This window comes from Sciurus vulgaris (assembly GCF_902686455.1).
Source record: "Sciurus vulgaris genome assembly, chromosome: 11".
NCBI classification, from domain to species: Eukaryota; Metazoa; Chordata; class Mammalia; order Rodentia; family Sciuridae; genus Sciurus; species Sciurus vulgaris.
In genome coordinates this window covers 12,127,036-12,144,309 of record NC_136472.1, presented here as the reverse complement: position 1 = coordinate 12,144,309, position 17,274 = coordinate 12,127,036, and the positions used below count along the sequence as shown (strand labels likewise).

At 49.4% G+C, this 17,274-nt stretch overlaps 1 protein-coding gene across 1 annotated transcript; it reads right to left on the bottom strand.

Moving 5' to 3' along the window:
* Positions 1–30: 30 nt before the first annotated feature.
* On the bottom strand, positions 31–5,109 carry FTH1 (ferritin heavy chain 1; the record flags this gene model as incomplete). The annotated part of the gene is given in 11 exon segments (XM_079103441.1): positions 31–174; positions 176–304; positions 394–404; positions 407–433; positions 436–481; positions 483–518; positions 795–941; positions 2,217–2,236; positions 2,239–2,293; positions 2,295–2,551; positions 5,094–5,109. Coding segments are annotated over 11 exon segments (786 nt in total). The 3' UTR covers positions 31–132.
* Positions 5,110–17,274: the final 12,165 nt, after the last annotated feature.

Here is a 17,274-nt window from a genome sequence, read left to right as displayed (position 1 = left end):
AAGGAATGGTACAAATAAAGAACGTAAGTGGATGTTTGGTACAATTTATAGAAAAGGTGAAGGTAACCCCAACCATGCATGCACTGCCTTGGTGACCAAGGAAGTCACTTCCATAGCTATGGGAAGTCAGCCCTAAGGTTTAGCTGTCATTATCACTGTCCCCAGGGTGTGCTTGTTCAAAGAGATACTCTGCCATGCCCGACTCTGGGGCTCCCATCTTGCGCAAGTTGGTTACATAGTCACCCAATTCTTTGATGGATTTCACCTGCTCATTCAGGTAATGAGTCTCAATGAAGTCACACAACTAGAAAAAGAATCAGAAGTTTTTGGTTAGCATTCCCAGCCCAAGGGCCAGTGATTCCCTCCACTTACACCCCGGCTTCCAATACTCACGTGGGGGTCTTTTTGTCAGTAGCCAGTTTGTGCAGTTCAGAAGTGACTGATTCACACTTTTTTCCAAGTGCAAAGCACATTCCATTGCATTGGAGCCCACTCTCCCAGTCATCACGGTCTGGTTTCTGAAGGAGAGGAGGTTAGGTCAATCATCTGCAGTCTCTACCAATCATCCCCCAAGTTAGCAAGCCTCCTAACAGCTAACCATCGTACTTTGGCAAAATGGCATGTTTAAGTCTGCCCTGACAACAGCTTCTGCTTTAACATTCTTGCCCACCACTGTGTTCCTACTTTAAATGGTAGGTCTAAAATGGCACAAAAAACAGAAGCTCAGTCTGTCATCATTTTATAGGTTAAGGGCAACTGCTAGTCTATAAGATACCCCTGACACCCTTGGTTACCTTGATATCCTGAAGGAAGATCCGGCCACCTCGTTGGTTCTGCAGTTTCATCAGTTTCTCAGCATGTTCCCTCTCCTCATGAGATTGGTGAAGGAAGTATTTGGCAAAGTTCTTCAAAGCCACATCATCACGGTCAAAGTAGTAAGACTGAAAGTGCAACGTGAAGATGTTAGGTTAAGGATTCCCAGAGGCAAGGAGTTGTAAACAGTAGGTAAAAATGCTTGCTGCTACCCAAGCCTGCTGATCTCAAAGCACAGCAAGAAGGGGCCAGTGCCTTAGAAGGGTCGAGGTGTTCCTGGATTGAACTCATTAATTTCTATTTTAAAACAGAAAACTGAAACTTGATCCTTTAAAGTTTGTCTTCAAGGTTCCTTTAGAATATCACAGGAACTGACTCCAGCAGAATGTCTTAAAGATCTGTTATTAGTATAGAGGAAATTTCTTAAGCCAGGGCCAAACATGATTGAAGCAAGGGTGCTGGAATATTTACTCTGTCCATTTCCCCTCTCCTTGATTAACCACGTTAAACAGTTGCCAGCTGTACAGATTGCTGACCTATAAAGCACCACACCACATGACAAGTGAGGACATATATACTTGTAACTAGTTACAAGTAGAAATCAAAAATTTGATTTCCAGTTTTAGGCACTAACTCCTACTACTCAGCCTTAAGTAAGGAGCAAACAGATTCCACTGGGTGGAAAACTTCTTGCTCAATACTGTTGGTGGACTTTATCCAGAAACTACAGGTTCATTAATGTGTCACAACTCCACGACTCTCTGGCACAAAAAGGATAAGCAATTAAGTAACCGAGGCAAGTATCCCAGGCGCACGGTCGGTGATGACACTTCCATGGCTGCAGAAAGGGAATTTTTAGCGATAATGCTTCAACGCAAGTGGGTCTTCGAGATAAGCAGAACAGAGAGGTGGAGACCGCTGTTCAGAAAGAGGCCGGGTAACCCACAAGATAAGCTACTTTGTATCAACCCCAAGGTTGCTGCTGCTGCTGCTGCTGCTGCTATTCGACACCATTACCCAGCAGGCCCCGCCACTGGGTAACCAGGTGGGAAGGGAGCTGGACACCCAAGCAAACTGAGGGACCATGGATCACGTGATCAGAGGTGGAGGTAGAAAAAGGAAGCAGGCGCCAAAAACCCACTTCCTAACCGCGAGGCCGATGGTACCGGCTGCCAGTCTCTTTGGAGAGGGTGTTTGCAGAGGCGAGCCTGTCTAGGAGGGCGCCCCTCCCAGGGGCTGCTGGAAAGGGCCCACCTGCCCAGCCTTTCTGCGCCCAGCCAAGTCCTGGGAGACCTCGCGCAGCCTCCATTTTCCAGAAGGGCGCACGGAGGCGGGGAAGCCCGCGGCTGGGCCACGCCCCCGCTGCCCGCCCGCGCCCCCGCCGCAGGCCCGCAGGCGCTCACCATGGACAGGTAGACATAGGGGCGTAGAGCTCCAGGTTGATCTGGCGGTTGATGGCGGCCTCCGAGTCCTGGTGGTTAGTTCTGGCGCACCTGCGAGGGGATGCGGTCGTCATGGGCGGGCGGCTGGGAGGCGCGGGCGGCTGCGCGGCGCTGGAGCGGCGGCGGAGACCTCGGGGTCCGAGGGCGCTGTGAGTAGGTGGCGAAGGGCTTGCTGGCTCTGAGCGGCCGGCCGGGTGGGGGTCGAGCGCCGGGTTTCCGTCCAAGCAGCTGTTGAAGCAGGAAACCGCGGCGACTCTGGGCGAAGAACGTCTGGCGCAGCCTGCGCCCGCCTGGCTCTTATAGCGGGACTCGGCGTCAGGACGGCCCTGGCCAATCAGCGCCGTCCGCCTGCAGAGCTCCGCCCCTTCCTGTGGGCGCGCGGGCGGGGCGGGGGAATTGGGGTGCTGGCCGGCCGCCCCCATCCTTGAGCCCCGTGGCGCATTCAGGCAGGACTTGCAGCAGAGGCTGTGCCTGGGCGCCGGGGCATTGTGGGGAGGCGTCTCTGAGCTTTTAGGGTCCGTTTAGCGGGGTTAAAAGGAAGATTGGAGGAGGGACGGGAAGCCCACCTTGGGGCCCCGGCTCCCGTGGAGTCCTGGGACTTGGAACCAAGGAGGCAGAAGGCAAGGGAACAGGGTGATTCTCAGGTCCTAAGCCAACACCCTAGGCTCTCAGCCAAGGGCATGTTAAAAATCTTGGCTGAGGGGAAGCAGTTACCATATCCCGAAGTAATTACCTCGTAATGCAAAGTGGAAAATGGAAGATGGAAACGTGGGCTGGGTGGGTGTGAGTCAGATGTTGGGATGGGAAAGGGCACACTTTCTCCTCCTCAAAGTCTGAGAAAGAGCACAATCGCAAAGTGGGGGCCCACAGACGGTTTCGGGCCTGTCCTACCCTTCTGATCCCAGTGACCATGGCACCTTTTGCTGAAAGCAAATATGGCTCCGAGTGCAGTTTAAACAAAGGCTGGGCGGGTCGTGTTTCCCAAGAGCCCGCCTTCCTCTGGACGTCCCCCCCCGGAGTCGTGGGGCTGAGCCACCTGGGTTTCTGAGAAAATCTGGTGACGCTTCAAAGATAGATCTCCGGGTTATAAAGAAAGGAGAAGTGACTTGGATCTGGAAATGAAGCTGATGCTCAGGCCTTTTCAAAATGGCCTTTTATCTTCCCCGTCGCCCTTGGGGTTGTCCTTGGAGAAAAACTGATGGGGCTGGCTGGCAGGTGACAGGTGCAAGCCACCATGAGGCTTGTCCCAGGTGCAAAGTGGATGTGCATTCGTGGATAGCAGAACTGAGGGTAAGGCCATCTCCCCTAGATAAGTCCTGCCTTCCACATCTACTCTTGTCCAGTCAGGTCTTTTGACACAAGTGTGGGAGACCCATCAATACCTTTTCCGGGATATTCACAAACGTGCAACTGTAAGCTGGACTTCCAAACTTATTTGCATTTTGAGCAACTCTACTAAAATATTAAGACAAGTTGTGGAGAGAATTATGATGCCTCTTTCTCAGGTCTTTATCACATTCATCTTCAAAACAAAAACAAAGTATGTTATTTTAGAAAAAATAATTGAACAGTGCTAGAGTTACAATAAAGTCAGCAGGAGGATGCTACTGGTCAAGAGATACCTTACTTAACCTGGGAGAGGAGGTCAGGGAAGGCTTCCCTACAAATGATATTGAGCTTTGAAGGAAAAGTTCCTAGTGGAAAGCCAAGAGGAAGAGGGAGATGGGGAAGGGAATTCTAAGCAGAGGGAATAGCCAAATTATGTGCCACATTATAAAGGTGTGGAAATAGATGACCTGTTCAAAGTAGCTTAAGAAAGTATTTTGGCCTGGAAAGTAGTGGGATGAAAAGGTTATTCTATAACAATAACCGTCAGTGAGAAAATGTAATGAAAGAGAAGATGATGAAGGAAAGAAGAAACCTTCAGTTACATTGGCAACAGAAGCTCAAAGCACATAGGGATAAAGTTAAGAAGTATGAAGAAAATGGTGTGCTTACTCCTGGACTAGGAAAAAACAAAAACAAAGCAACTAGTGTAAGTGAAGAAGCACCATCTCCTTCATGGTCAGCCTCCATATTGTAAAGATGTCAGTTCTCCCAGAATAGGCCTATAAACTCAATGCAATTTTCATAAAATGCAGTGTATTTTTGGTAGTGGTAGAAACATGATAAAAAGATTCTAAAGTTCATTTGGAAGAGTCAATGTGTAGAATAACTGATAAATACTTGGGAAAAATAAAAGAGTGTGAGGGTGGATTTGTTTCCCTGATTTTATATCTATGTATCTATACCTATATATAATGCTAAAGTATACATATATTATAATATACATATCTATCACAATAAAGGAATCAATGTGTTTTTTGCACAAGAAGTGACTAGACCAACAATAAATAGCCCTGCTGACATTTGTACGGGAACTTGAGGGCTTTTGAAATTAGGGAAGAAAGAATGGATTCAACAAATAATGTTGAAAGAATTGATAATCATGTGGAAAATGATTCACTCTGTATTTAAAAATACATTCTAGAGTAACTTAAAGTCCAATCCTTAGGAAAAAACATGAAGCTTTGAGAAGAATATATAGAAGATTATCTTTTTACAGTTTTGGTATATGGACTGTCCCTTTGAAGCCATCAGAAGCCATAAGACACCTGGCAGATTTGACTACCTAAAAATGAAAAACTGGAAAACAAGATGTAAACAAAATTAAAATAGAAGTGACAAATTGTGTTGATGTTATTGATAAATTAAACAAGATCGAAAGCCATGATATGTATTTATATGTATGATTTTATATCATGTGCTTTTATTTTCCTTCAGTTCTGGGGGTCGTACCCAGGTCCTCGTGCATGCTAGGCAAGCGATCCACCATTAAGCTACATCCCATTGTTTTGTTTTGGGACAGGTTCACACTGTTGCCCAGGTTGATCTTGAACTCCTGGGCTTGAGTGATCCTCAGTCCCCTGACTGCCGGATCTCAGACACTTGCCAGTGCACATGGCTCTATCACAAACATGTTGTCACTCCCTTTCGTAAGGGCTGTATGGTGGTTTTCTGACCACGGCGGGTTGTGAGCTCCTGGAAGGCAGGTATTGCTTCTGCCTTTGTCCCCGTATCTCTAGTCTTCCCAGCATTTTGTGGGGTCTCGTTTCTTGGTACTCAGTATTTGTTGCACGAACAGATGGATGTATGGTTGAATATGGAGGATGAATTCCAGTCAGGCGAGAGGGCTAGGTATCCGTTGGGGGACTATGGCCCTCGATCTCCATGAAACAGAAAGCAGATTTAAGAGAGATGAGAAGAGAGAACAGACAGGGTGGCTGATGGAATAACATGGGGACTGAGAGGTGCGGAGTGTGTCAGAAAGCCCCCGGCACGACTTTCTAGCCTGGGTAGCTGGATGGTTGGATGGCACAGAGGGCAATGTAGGTTTGGGGAAGGCTGTTGGTAGCCAGCTTGATTTTGGACTGGATGAGCTGAATTTCAGGACATCCAGGAGGACAGAGCCAGTATAAAGTTGGACCCACAGGAAGGAAGTCAGCCTGCTGTAGAAAGTGGAGTTCATGAATCAGTAATGGCTCCATGCTTATTAAACACCCACGTGGCTGCGGTAAACCCGCAGCAAAACCAGGGACAGCTTGTGCTGTGGAAGGTCACTGAGCGAGGCCAGCTGTGAAGAATGGAGGAGAAATCTCCACGCTTTTGCTTGGACCTCCAGCCTGCATTTCACAAACCCTGGGTGTCAGAACTACAAGCCATATCCAAGCCTTTAGATTTCTTCCAGAGATGTGGCCTGGTCTTTGGACCTTTGTTGACCAAGCTTCTGACTCCCCATCCTCCTCCCACCCTGGCTCCTCGTGACTTCGAGGAGGCTGGGAGTTTGGCTGGGCTCCCAGGACAGCTGCCTCCCAGGGCCAGGAGCAGAGGGAGGGACGGCAGGCCACACACGAGCCAGACTGCTTGTTTCTGGAGGATACGAGCTCATTCCAGAGCAGAGTGGGGGTGGGTGGGGGTGGGTGGGGGAGTGAGGTGGTGATGTGAGGTGGCGGAAGGCTGCTGCCCCACCGTGACTCAGCACTCTGCTGATCCCCAGGGCTCGGGCTCGGGCTCCAAAAGTGCTTAGTCACAGAGAAGCCAAGTCAGAGGGCCTGGAAGGAGGAGGAGGGAGCGCCTCCATTTCATAAAGGGACAAAGAGAGGCTGGAGGAGGAACAAAGGGGTCCTCTGGGTCATCTTGACAGGCCTCATGTGGTGTCTTTTGGCAAAAAGGGGACATCATTTTTCCTACCTCTGTGCTTTCCCACCTCACTTGCTCTCCCAGCAGGTGCTGCTCCTCTCTCTTCCCCTGTGGGGACTGGGCCTCTGCAGGGACAGTTGAGGATTCCACAGCAAAGCCATGGTGGACGTTTGGAAGGGACTGTAGGACTTCCAAATCACTGTTTTTTGTTTTTTGTTTTTTTTTTACAGATAAGGAGGTAAGGCTCAAAGAAGGCAAGGCTTGCTCAAGGTCGTAGAGTCAGTGGCTGAAACACAAGCTGAAAATGTAGGACGGGGCAGGCGTGGAATGTCGCGTGATCATTAGAAATGCTAACTGTGTTGCGGGAGGTGTGTCTAGAATAATGTGATGCAAAAAAGCACAGCCCAAAATAGTTCCCGCCAGCTGATTACAAGGAAGGGAAGAAACGACAGAGCCGGGAATCTAGGTGAGGTTTGGAGAATGGGTCCAGTGATATTTTAACGAGGAACTGGTTTTGTGAAAGCACGGGATTGCCCAGGCAGTCAAGCGTTGCCGGAAGTTAGAGTGTGGAAATTCAAGAAATTGGAAAAAACACCACTTAATCAGATTCGGGTACATTTCTGGATGACACAACCAGCTCATTCTGAAAGCTTGTCTTTATTTCTTGAGTGCTTGTGAGGACATGTAGATGCTGTCTAGGAACTCAGAATCCTCCTCTTCCAGGTTAAGGGTTGGGATCCACAACCTGGAATGTTAGAGAACAACTGAATGAAAGGGTCATTTTTTCTTTTTCTTTTTCTTTTCTTTTTTAAAAGGCAGCTCAGGCCTTACTGCCTGAGGAAAGCCTCAGAGCCTGGCTGGAGAGCCAATGCTCACACCTGTGCCAGAGGCTGTATCGCTTGGGCCCTGACTGTTTGTTTGCTTCTCTGGACTTTGAGCTCTTTTTTACACTTTGTCCCCAACACAGTCTGGGCCCTTCCAGTTCCAGCAGTTTGCAGCCTGGATGACTCTCCTCTGGAATCATCTTGCCCAGTGGAAAGTCCCTCCTTGTGGTCCACAGACCCCTGGGCATGGAGGATCTTGCTCGTGCTGTATCCTTCTCAGTGACCCGTGTCCCCTGCATGTCTGCCCATATCCTAGAAGCTTTGAGGAAGCCACCTGGCCTCTCTGAGCTTTGGTTCCTGTATTTATCTGGAGCCAGGCCTCACCCATGCTTCCTCAAGCACCTCCCCTTTGGATGCCCCCTTTGCCACACTGCATATCCCATGCCATCTGCTGGTACCCAGCCTCAGGGCATGCCAACATCACCCAGTCTCTGCTCCTTTGGCCAGATTGGGAGAAGTGGGGTGCCTTGGAGGGAGCTAAAAGAGAAATGTGATTTGCAAGCCTTGGCAGGGTGTCTGCAGCCAGGCCTGGGAGCATTCCCTGTGGGAACAGGAACTCTGGCTGCCTCAGCCTGCACTCCTTCGCCTACGCCCCAGGGAGTCTGTGGAAGCCCAGTGCTTCGAAGGCTGGTGAAGATGGAGAAGTTGAGGGAGGTCTTCGTGCTCAGTCTGGGCGTGGGGAATCCTGGACTCCCTTGCAGCGGGCTGTAGGGAGGAGAGGCGAGGAGAAGACACAGAAGCTCAATAGGAATCTAGAGGTTGGCAGCCTGGTGCGACCAAGTGGGAAGTCAGCAGAATGCGGCAGCTGGCGTGGGCGTGACTCTCCTCCCACCAGCGAAGGTGGTGCAGTCCAGGCAAACCAGCATGTTTGGCTGGGTTAGCAGATGGGGACTTAATGGCCCACAGAGGGGACACTTGAGTGTCCTGCGAGAGGATAAGGACCCTTAAGTCCTTGCTATAGGCATGGAAGAGGCCTCCCCCAGCCTGGGGCTGCTGCCCACATCCCAGGCTACCTTCTGCCTGTTCTCTCTGCAGCCTTCCCCTCCATCACCTGTATCTCTCCTGCCTTGCGAGACACAAAGGCAAACATTTCACTTCTCAGTTAAGATCCTGCAAGATTCACAGGGACATGATTGTGCCTCCTCTGTGTGACCTGAGGCCTGTCCCTTTTGCAGGCCATTCACCCCCAGGCCTTCTCTCCAGCCTCTCAGCGTTGCCCTTACACCTGGGGGTTCGGTGCAGCTGCTCTGCCCAGCCTACCTGCCCCAATTTGTCTGAAAATCTACCCAGCTCAAGTAGCCTCTGTGAGGTATCCCCGGCTCCCTGCAGAGCTGAGCATGTCTGTTCTCTGTGGCTTCCAGGGTTCTGGACACGTCTCCACTGCCCTGCGGTACTGCGGCGACCTGTCATGCTCCCCTCCCCTGCTGGAAGGGCAGCTCCTACTCGTGCATCTTGGTGGTACCTTTCCTGTCCCTTCCTCAGAACCCAGCAAAGCACCAGGCTGACGACCGAGAAGCGAGGCTAGGTTTATCTTGGATTTAGCTCTAGCCCAGCACTTACTCACCTTCCTGTTATTGAGGGCAGGCCGCCCCGCTCCTTGCCTCATAGGTTGGTTTTTTCCATCTTCTGTAAGACCAGCTCTTTCTGCTTCCATGAGGAAGATGCAGAGATTGGGCAGGGCATTTCGTGGTTTGGAGATTACGCCACCGCGGAGAGCCTAGGACAAGGCCAGGGGGCTGGGACCAGATGGGTCATGGGGATAGTGACACCATGGTCACAGGCTCCACCACTCTGATGACCAGTTCCCTTTGTGACCACAGAGTGTTTCCTCAACTGCGGGAGTCTATGGACTGTCACAGGGGCCAGGGGAGGAAGTAGTGACAGATGGATGTGACCAGCTCGCTACTAGAAAAACACCAAGTGCTTCCTGGGGATGGACTAGGGTGTTCTCGGGGTCACTGTCATTCCGTGTATAATGCGTTGGGCATCATGCCAGAGGGTTTAAACAAAGCAAGGTGACACCTTTGTGGCTGAAACCTCTGTAGAGTAGGTTGGGCGGGTCGCCTGTGCTGTAAGCAGTCCCTTTCCAAAGGTCACAGAGGTGGGGTGACGGCCTTGTCTGAGGCTGCCTGGAACCTCATGTGGGGAAGTTTTACAGTCCAGTGCCCTGACATAGCCATGGTGGCGACATCCCAAAATTCAGGACACTGGGCCAGAGGTGTGGAGGGAGAAGACCCTTGAGTTTCCAGTTCCTGGGGACTTAGGAAATACAGTCCTCTCTTGATATGGGGGGCGATGAGTTCCAGCAAATACTGTGTTAAGTGCTATGTAAGTCGTCATTATATTGTTTAGGGAACAAAGGCGAGGAAAAAGTCTGTGAATGTTCTGAATGGACATGTTTTTTCCTCTCGAATGTTCCCACCTTCTGGCCCGGAACCTGCTGACATGGAAGCTGACAGCATGGAGTAGGTGGAGAAGCTGCTCCTGCCCTGAGTGCCAGGCAGAGGGGAGCCAGCTCTCACGTTTGACCAACTTCAGGACGCCTGGGTTGGCAGTTGGCACTTCAAAAATATTTGTTGTGTAGCCAGGTGTGGTGGTGCCCACCTGTAATCCCAGCAATTTGATAGGCTGAAGGAGGGTCTCAAGTTTGAGGTCAGCCTGGGAAACTTAGCCAGACCCGGTCTCAAAAGAAATAATACGAAGGGCTGGGGATGCAGCTCAGTGGTGGAGCGCTCGTGAGTTCAATCCTCAGTTAAAACAACAAAAAAAAAGTACTCGCTCTGGTCTTGCTAGTGGCAAAGCTTTAAAAATGACAGAATGAATAGACTGATTTGAATGGTAACTGGCGTCTGCTTGGTGCAGATTTTGTAATTCTTTAGAAGGCACCATGGGGAATTCCGTGGCAAGGCTCAGACCCTGAACTTGACCTCCAGTTACCTCCTGAGTCTGGTCCATGGCTGACAGGCCTAGGAGGTGAGTGGGCAGCCTGGAGACCTCTGGCTGCTTGGTGGCATCCCTGAGCAGGGCAGCTGGGTCTAGGCCTGTTCTTGGTGGTGCTTTGGAGCCTGCTGTTAAAAGGGAGCAAGAATGGCTCCTCAGAACTCCAGGGCTCCGGCGGGCGAGGCTGTGCCCCAGGGCCTGGGCAGGGTCTCCTCAGTCCCACGTGGGATCTGAGAACCACACCAACTTTCCCGCAGAACCTCAGGGCACTTGGAGCTGAAGCTGATCACCTGTTGGGGAGTGTAGGATCCTTGGAGGGCCCGCCAGCTCCGCCAGCTCCCAGGTGGGGGCCTGAGCTCTCTCTGTGGAGGACTCACCCACCGCTCCTGTGATCCTGGGGTCTAAGGTTGGCCGAGGAAGCCATTGTAGGCAGCTTCCGTTCCCATCTCTGTTCCTAGCTGCATGGATGATATTCTAACCCCCTTCCCGACATCCCACCGTTTATAAGCTGGAATCATTGCGTGAAACTAAGTAGCTCTATTTTTTTTTTTTTTCTCCTTGCCCACCTGTCCACTTGTCTTTTCAATTTTGTGGGTGTGTGTGAGCAGTGGCAGGAATTCAGATACTTGTTTTTTCTTTCTGGATTTGGTGATTTCTCCAGATCCATAATATCCACCCCTAATGCCCATCCCCCTTGTGGATACTGGGTCCAGATCTTTCTCTGGAGAACTGTTTCCTTCCCTCCACCCCTGCTGTGGGCTAGAATTAGAACTGCCACCATCCCCGACTCAGGGATAGACATGTTTTCTGTCACTTGCTACAAATCTTTCAATCAATTTGTAATTTATATAATCTGAATGGAGGGTTGAGGTTGTGGCTCAGTGGTAGAGCGCTTGCCTCGCACACGTGAGGCACTGGATTCGATCCTCAGCACCACATAAAAATAAATAAGTAAAATAAAGTTATTGTGTTCATCTACAACTAAAAAAAAATTTTTTTTTTTAAATAATTTAAATGGAAACTAATTCCTCCTTAGGTCACAGAGTTTTTAAGCCAGAAAGGAGCTTTTGGGACTATCTAATTAAATACTTTCATGGAGCCATTCAATTAACATGTTAAAAATGGTAACTTTGGCTAAATTAAGAAACTGGGACCCACAGAGAAGAGGGGACGAGCCCTGACTACACAGAAAGTTAGTGACCCAGTCAAGGCCTCTGACCTCCACATCAGCCTTCTTTTGTACTGTTCTTTGCTTCCTGGGTTTAACTTTTTTCTTTTCTTCTTCTTCCTCCTCCTCCTCCTCCCCTCCCTCCCTCCCTCCCTTCGTCCCCCATTTTGTTTCTCTCTCTCTCTCTTTCTTTCTTGGGATTGAACCCAGAAGACCTTTACCGCTGAGCCACATCCCCAGCCCTTTTTATTTTTGTATGTTGAGACAGGGTCTTGCTAAGTTGCTTGAGGTTCTCACTAAGTTGCTGAGGCTGGCCTTGAACTTTGGATCCTCCTGCCTCAGCCTCCTAAGTCACTGGAATTACAGGTTGGAGTCACCTTGTGCACCTCGATATTCAATTTCTATGGCAGTGTTTATACATGAGAGGGCAGGGAGCAGTATATGCCAAGCAGTTATCTTTGTTTTTTTTTCCGTGCAAAAGAGAAGTGGTAAAAACTGAGAAGGAAAGAGGAGGGAAGGAGGAGAAGAAAGGTGGAGGGGGGCATTAAGAAAAAAAGTAGCAAGGATAAAAACAGCATGTGTGAAAAATGTGGACCCCCCACACACCCAAAGTCATGTGCTGCATAATGACCCTTTGGTCAAGGAAGGCCCTAGCGTATGACAGCGAAACCATAAGATTAGAGTGGAGCTGAGACATTCTCATTGTCTAGTGACATCACAGTGAAAAGGCATTACCTGCGCGTCTGTGGTGATGCTGATGTAAAATAAACAAGCCCAGCACAGTGACAGTCGTCGGGAAGCATGCCCGTTCCAATCACGCACCGGGTGTAATGCTTGTGGTGCTTGATAATGAACCGCCAGGTTCCTGGCCTGTGTGTAACATGCTGCTTTTCACCGCTGTGTTAGGGTCGACTCCTGCTTAAGAAGGTTTGCCGTAGAGCAGTAGGCCACGAGACGCTGGCAGCTGCCTCACTAGCATCACGTTGATGATGGCCCTAGACCATCCAGGTGTGCCAGGGATGCTCCGTGTCACTCGCATGACGATGAAACTGGCTAAGAACTCTCCCACTGGAACCTGTGTCCTTGTTCAGCTGTGCATGTCGGTAGATAGACATGAGAGTCACATCTCAGCCTCCCTGTCCCTGAGAAGGACTAGGAGGGATCAACCGAACCATCTGTTCATTCAGCAGATACCTAGCGAGGAGCCAGCCCTGAGCCCAGGGCCAGGCCTTGGGGACACTGGGTGGAAGGAGACCGCACTGTCCTCGGGCACTCCTGGTGGGCCTAAGGCGCATTCCTTCTAAACGTCTTAAAAGCCACCGTGGCAGCCACACCCGCTTGCTGGTAAGGCTGCCGCCCGGCCCGGACCTCGGAGCAAGCACATTGGCAGCCGCAGCGGAGGGGCTGAAGCTGCTCACGCTGATCAGAACGAGTTCCAAAGGCCAGACTGGGAGGGAGAGGGGCTGGACCAGAGCAGTTAGGACCGCGCTGAGGCCCTGGCAGTTGTTGCCCAGACCTGGCCGCCCTTTTCTCTGGTGCCCCACAGCTAGTCCTACTGTCTTTCAGGCAGTTGCTTCTTAGCAGCTGCCCCTGGTGCCAGACAGTTGCCCGACAGGTGGCAGAGCCTGCCGGGGCCGCCTGAGGTCGGGTCCCTGGCACCCTGCCTTTACAGGGCCCCCTCTGCACTCTGCTTTTGCACACTAGTCCCTGGGGGGCTCCACGGCTCGGTGTGGCCCCATGTCTGCCCCTTCCTCACGTCTTTCCTCCCCAAAGCTGACCCCTAATACCTGTCGAAGACCAAGCCTTGCTCCAAACCCAGTCCCGGTCCTGCCTCTGTGGCGACTTCCCGATTCCGAGCTGGTCTCTTTCTCTTCGTCTTCCAGCCTTTGCTCAGTGACAGTAGACGACGGTGCCATTGCAAGGCCATTCCTTCAAGGCACAGGGACACCGAGGACTCAGAGGACACAGCAACCCCATTTTTATCTCAGTCCCAGGGCGGTGACTCCCTTCTTTCTTGCATTTGCCACTTGCCCGCTCACAGTGCATCCCGCCACCCAGGACTCGGGCCCGGTGCCTCCTGGCTGCAGCTGGAGACCGTTCTTCCTCAAAGCCCCGTCAGCCAGGCCTCCTCTTCTTGGACTGGTTATCATGGGAAGGGTTGCGATAACCAGCCCGAGGATAAGGAGCAGCCTCCATGGCATAGGAATCCATTAGAAAAACACTGGGGTAAATCGGGCACAGTGGTGCACGCCTGTAATCCCAGCAGCGCGAGAGGCTGAGGCAGGAGGATCGTGAGTTCAAAGCCAGCCTCAGCAACTTAGCAAGGCCCTTCTCAAAATGAAAAATAAAAGGACAGGGACTGTGACTCAATGGTTACGCGACCCTGGGTTCAGTCCTGGGTGCCCAGAGAAAACAAAATAACAACAAACAAACAAACAAATTACCAAAAGCCACTGAGGTAAACAAGGTGAAGTTATCCCCTTAACAGTTCAAATTACAGAATTGTTAACCATATGCACATCATTCTACCACAACTCTTCAGAACTTTTTCATCTTGTTTTGTGTGAAACTCTGTACCCCTGAACAATTGCTCCCCATTTCTCCCTGCCCCACCGCCTGGTAACCATGGCATCTTACTTTCTGTCTCCATGAATCTGATTGCTTTAGATAATTCATGTAAGTAAGTTGAATCATGCAGCCTTTGTCTTTTTCAGTTGCCTTTTTTCACTTAGCAAAAGTCTTCAGAGTTTATCCATGTTCTAGGGTATAACAGGAGTTCCCTCTTCTTAAAGGCCGAGTAATATTCCATTGTATGGTATGTCATGTTTTCTTCATCCCCTACCCCCACGTCCCCATCTGCCAATGGACATCTAGGCTGCTTTCACATCTTGGTTGTTATGGCAATGGGGTGATGGACATGGAAGTGCAGGTGGTCTCCACCCTGGGTTATTCTGCAGCAAATCTCAGACAGTATCCTGCCATCTGTTTATGGGTCTCTAAAAAGGGAACGACTCTGCTTTTGGAACACACCACAGGAGACACTGACCCCTTCATACCGTCAACTCTGGTCCATATTCCCATTTCCCTATTGTCCTACAAATGTCCTTTTTTTAAAAAAAAAAAAATTGAATGTTTGAATCAGTATCTGAACAAGATTTCGGAGTGGCTAACATGCACTGTAACTCTTTCTGTAGATTTCCCTACATCTCCTCTTTTCTCTTCTTCCTCTCTTTTTCTTTCTTTCTTTGGTGATGGGGAAGCAGCCCTTGCACATGCCAGGCGAACACTCTGCTGCTGGGCTATTGAGCTGCCCCACCCAGGCCCCTGTGTCTTCTGCCTCCTCTCTTGATGCCCAACCTCATCAGGATTTTTTTTTTTTTTTTTTTTTTTGTACTGGGCACTCTATCACTGAGCCACATCCCCAGCCCTTTTAAATAATTAAAAAAAAACTTGAGACAGGGTCTCAAAATTTGCCCAGGCTGGCCTGGAACTTGTGATCCTTCTGTCTCAGCCTCTGAGTCACTGGGATTACAGGAACGCAACACTGTGCCCGGTTCCACTCAGGATCTTGCCGACTACATTTTTGTGGAATTTTTCAACATGCTTCTCTGTGTCCTGAATTTCATGCAAACTGGTCATTAAATCTAGAGACTTGATCAGATATATTGGACATAGTTTTTGGCAAAGTCATGCTTCAGGTGGTATTTTGTTCTTCCATCTGGAGGTGCACAATGTCTGTCTATTTGTTAGAAACTGTTGATCTACTAACTTATTGGGATATGCAAAATGGTGATACTCAAATCTGTCCTTCCTTCTTTATTTATGATGTGGGATATTTGTATGGAGAGGACTTCCCTTTGTGAGCTATTTGGTTACCCTGAGATGTAGTTCTTAAGGAGAAGGCAGAAAAAATGCTTGGTTTTTCTCTTTATTTTTCAAATAGTAAGTTGGTTTTCTAGTATTCACTGTAGTAATCAGTTTCCCAATATTATAATGGAATACCTGAGGCAATTAACTTATAAAGAAAAAAGGTTTATTTTGGCTCATAGTACTGAAAGTAACATTCCAAGACCCAATGGCCCCTTTGCTTTGGGTCTCCAGTGAGGGTGACACATCATGACAGGAGCATGTAGCAGAGTAAATCATTTGCCTCAAGAGCCAGGAAGCAAGAGAGAGACAGGAAGAGAAAGAGACTGGGGTCCAATAGTCTCCTTCAAGGGCCCACCCCAGTGACCCACAGACTTCCCACAAGGCCCTATCTTCCAAGAACATCACCCTGGAGACCAAGACTTTAAGACACAGACCTTTGGGGGATACTCATTAAAACCATAGCATCCCCCAAAGGTGATCAAGGACTTTAAATCATTATGAACTCATATTTATTAATTGTTGATGTGTGCCAATTAGCTGCAATTATCATCTGCACTGATTTTCAGATTGTCTGTATTTGGATCCAGTGGCAGCCTGCCTGCCCTGATCCCTGAGTCCTTTTACCTTTTCAGAGGATGAAAAAATTAGTATTTTACGAAAAAAATATGTGCTTATACTGAGACTTTCGATTCAAATCCAGAATTCTGGAATTTTTGCTTGATTTTGTAGCTTTTTACATCTGAATTGCTTCTTTCCTGTTCTGTTCCCCAATCTCAGGCTGCTCAAGGACGCCTACCTGCCTGGTTATGCATCTACCTATCTCTCCACTACCTGGGCAGCAGCTTAATATTTTGTTTTTGTAGTTTTCTTCTAGTAAAGTAGCAAGTCCCACGAGGGACACATAGTCAAAGCCTTTTAGAATCGTTCTCTGCGTACTTGGCTGCCAGCTCATTGCCCAGCCAGGGGTGTTGGCTTCATTTTAATTACAGTTCTAAGAATTCCTTTCCTTTCCTTTCTTTTTTTCCCGTGGGGGTTGGTGCTGGGGATCAAACCCTGGGCCTTGTGCAAGCTCACCCCTGGGCTCCACCCCAAGCCTAGGAATTTCTTTTAAAAACGTAATTTAGTTTTATTATTATATAAAATAGGTGCATGGTCAAAATCTTAAAAATAAGATACGTTTGAAGGCATCTAGCCTCTGCTCTTTCTCCCTACCCCATTCTTTCCTTGTTGTTGGAACCACCCAGGTTCATATTTTGGTTTTAAGAATACATGTATTTACACTTTAGAATTGATGGTTTTCTCTTCCCTTCTTAGATAATCCATTGCTTTTGAGTACCCTGTACACCCTTTTTTATATCCCCAGGTTGTCTTCTTTCAGCCAGGTGTCCTGGGGATCTCTCTGTGTCAGCTGGTGGACATCTTCCTCGTTCTCTTTTGGGCTGCAAAGTACCCCATTGTGTGGGTGCCGCTGTTGTTTGTTTCTCCAGGTCCTTGTTGATGGACGTTTGGCTTCTTTCCAAAGCTTTCACTGTTACAAACAGCGAGGCCATAAATAGCCTGTGCCTGTCTTTCTGCATTGCTTGCAGCGCATCTTTAGGAGCGTCCTACAAGTGGGACTGCAAAGGCCCAGGCGGGTTCGCCAGACCTTGCCAAGCCCTCTGGCCCAGGAATGGTGCCGGCTCAGGGTCCCACCAGCAGTGTGTGACAATGGGGGTTTTCTCACAGCCGGGACAAGAGAGGCTTGTGTTGGATATTTGGATTCTGGCCAATCTGATCAGTGAGAAGTAGTTCTCTGGGGGCAGTTTGCATTTCTTTTACTCTAAGGGAAAGCACCCAGAAAAACCACTCTGGACGCGGGAACTCACACAAGAGATTTTAAGTGGACAGGCAGAGGGGTCTGCCTGCAGGTGAAAAAGAG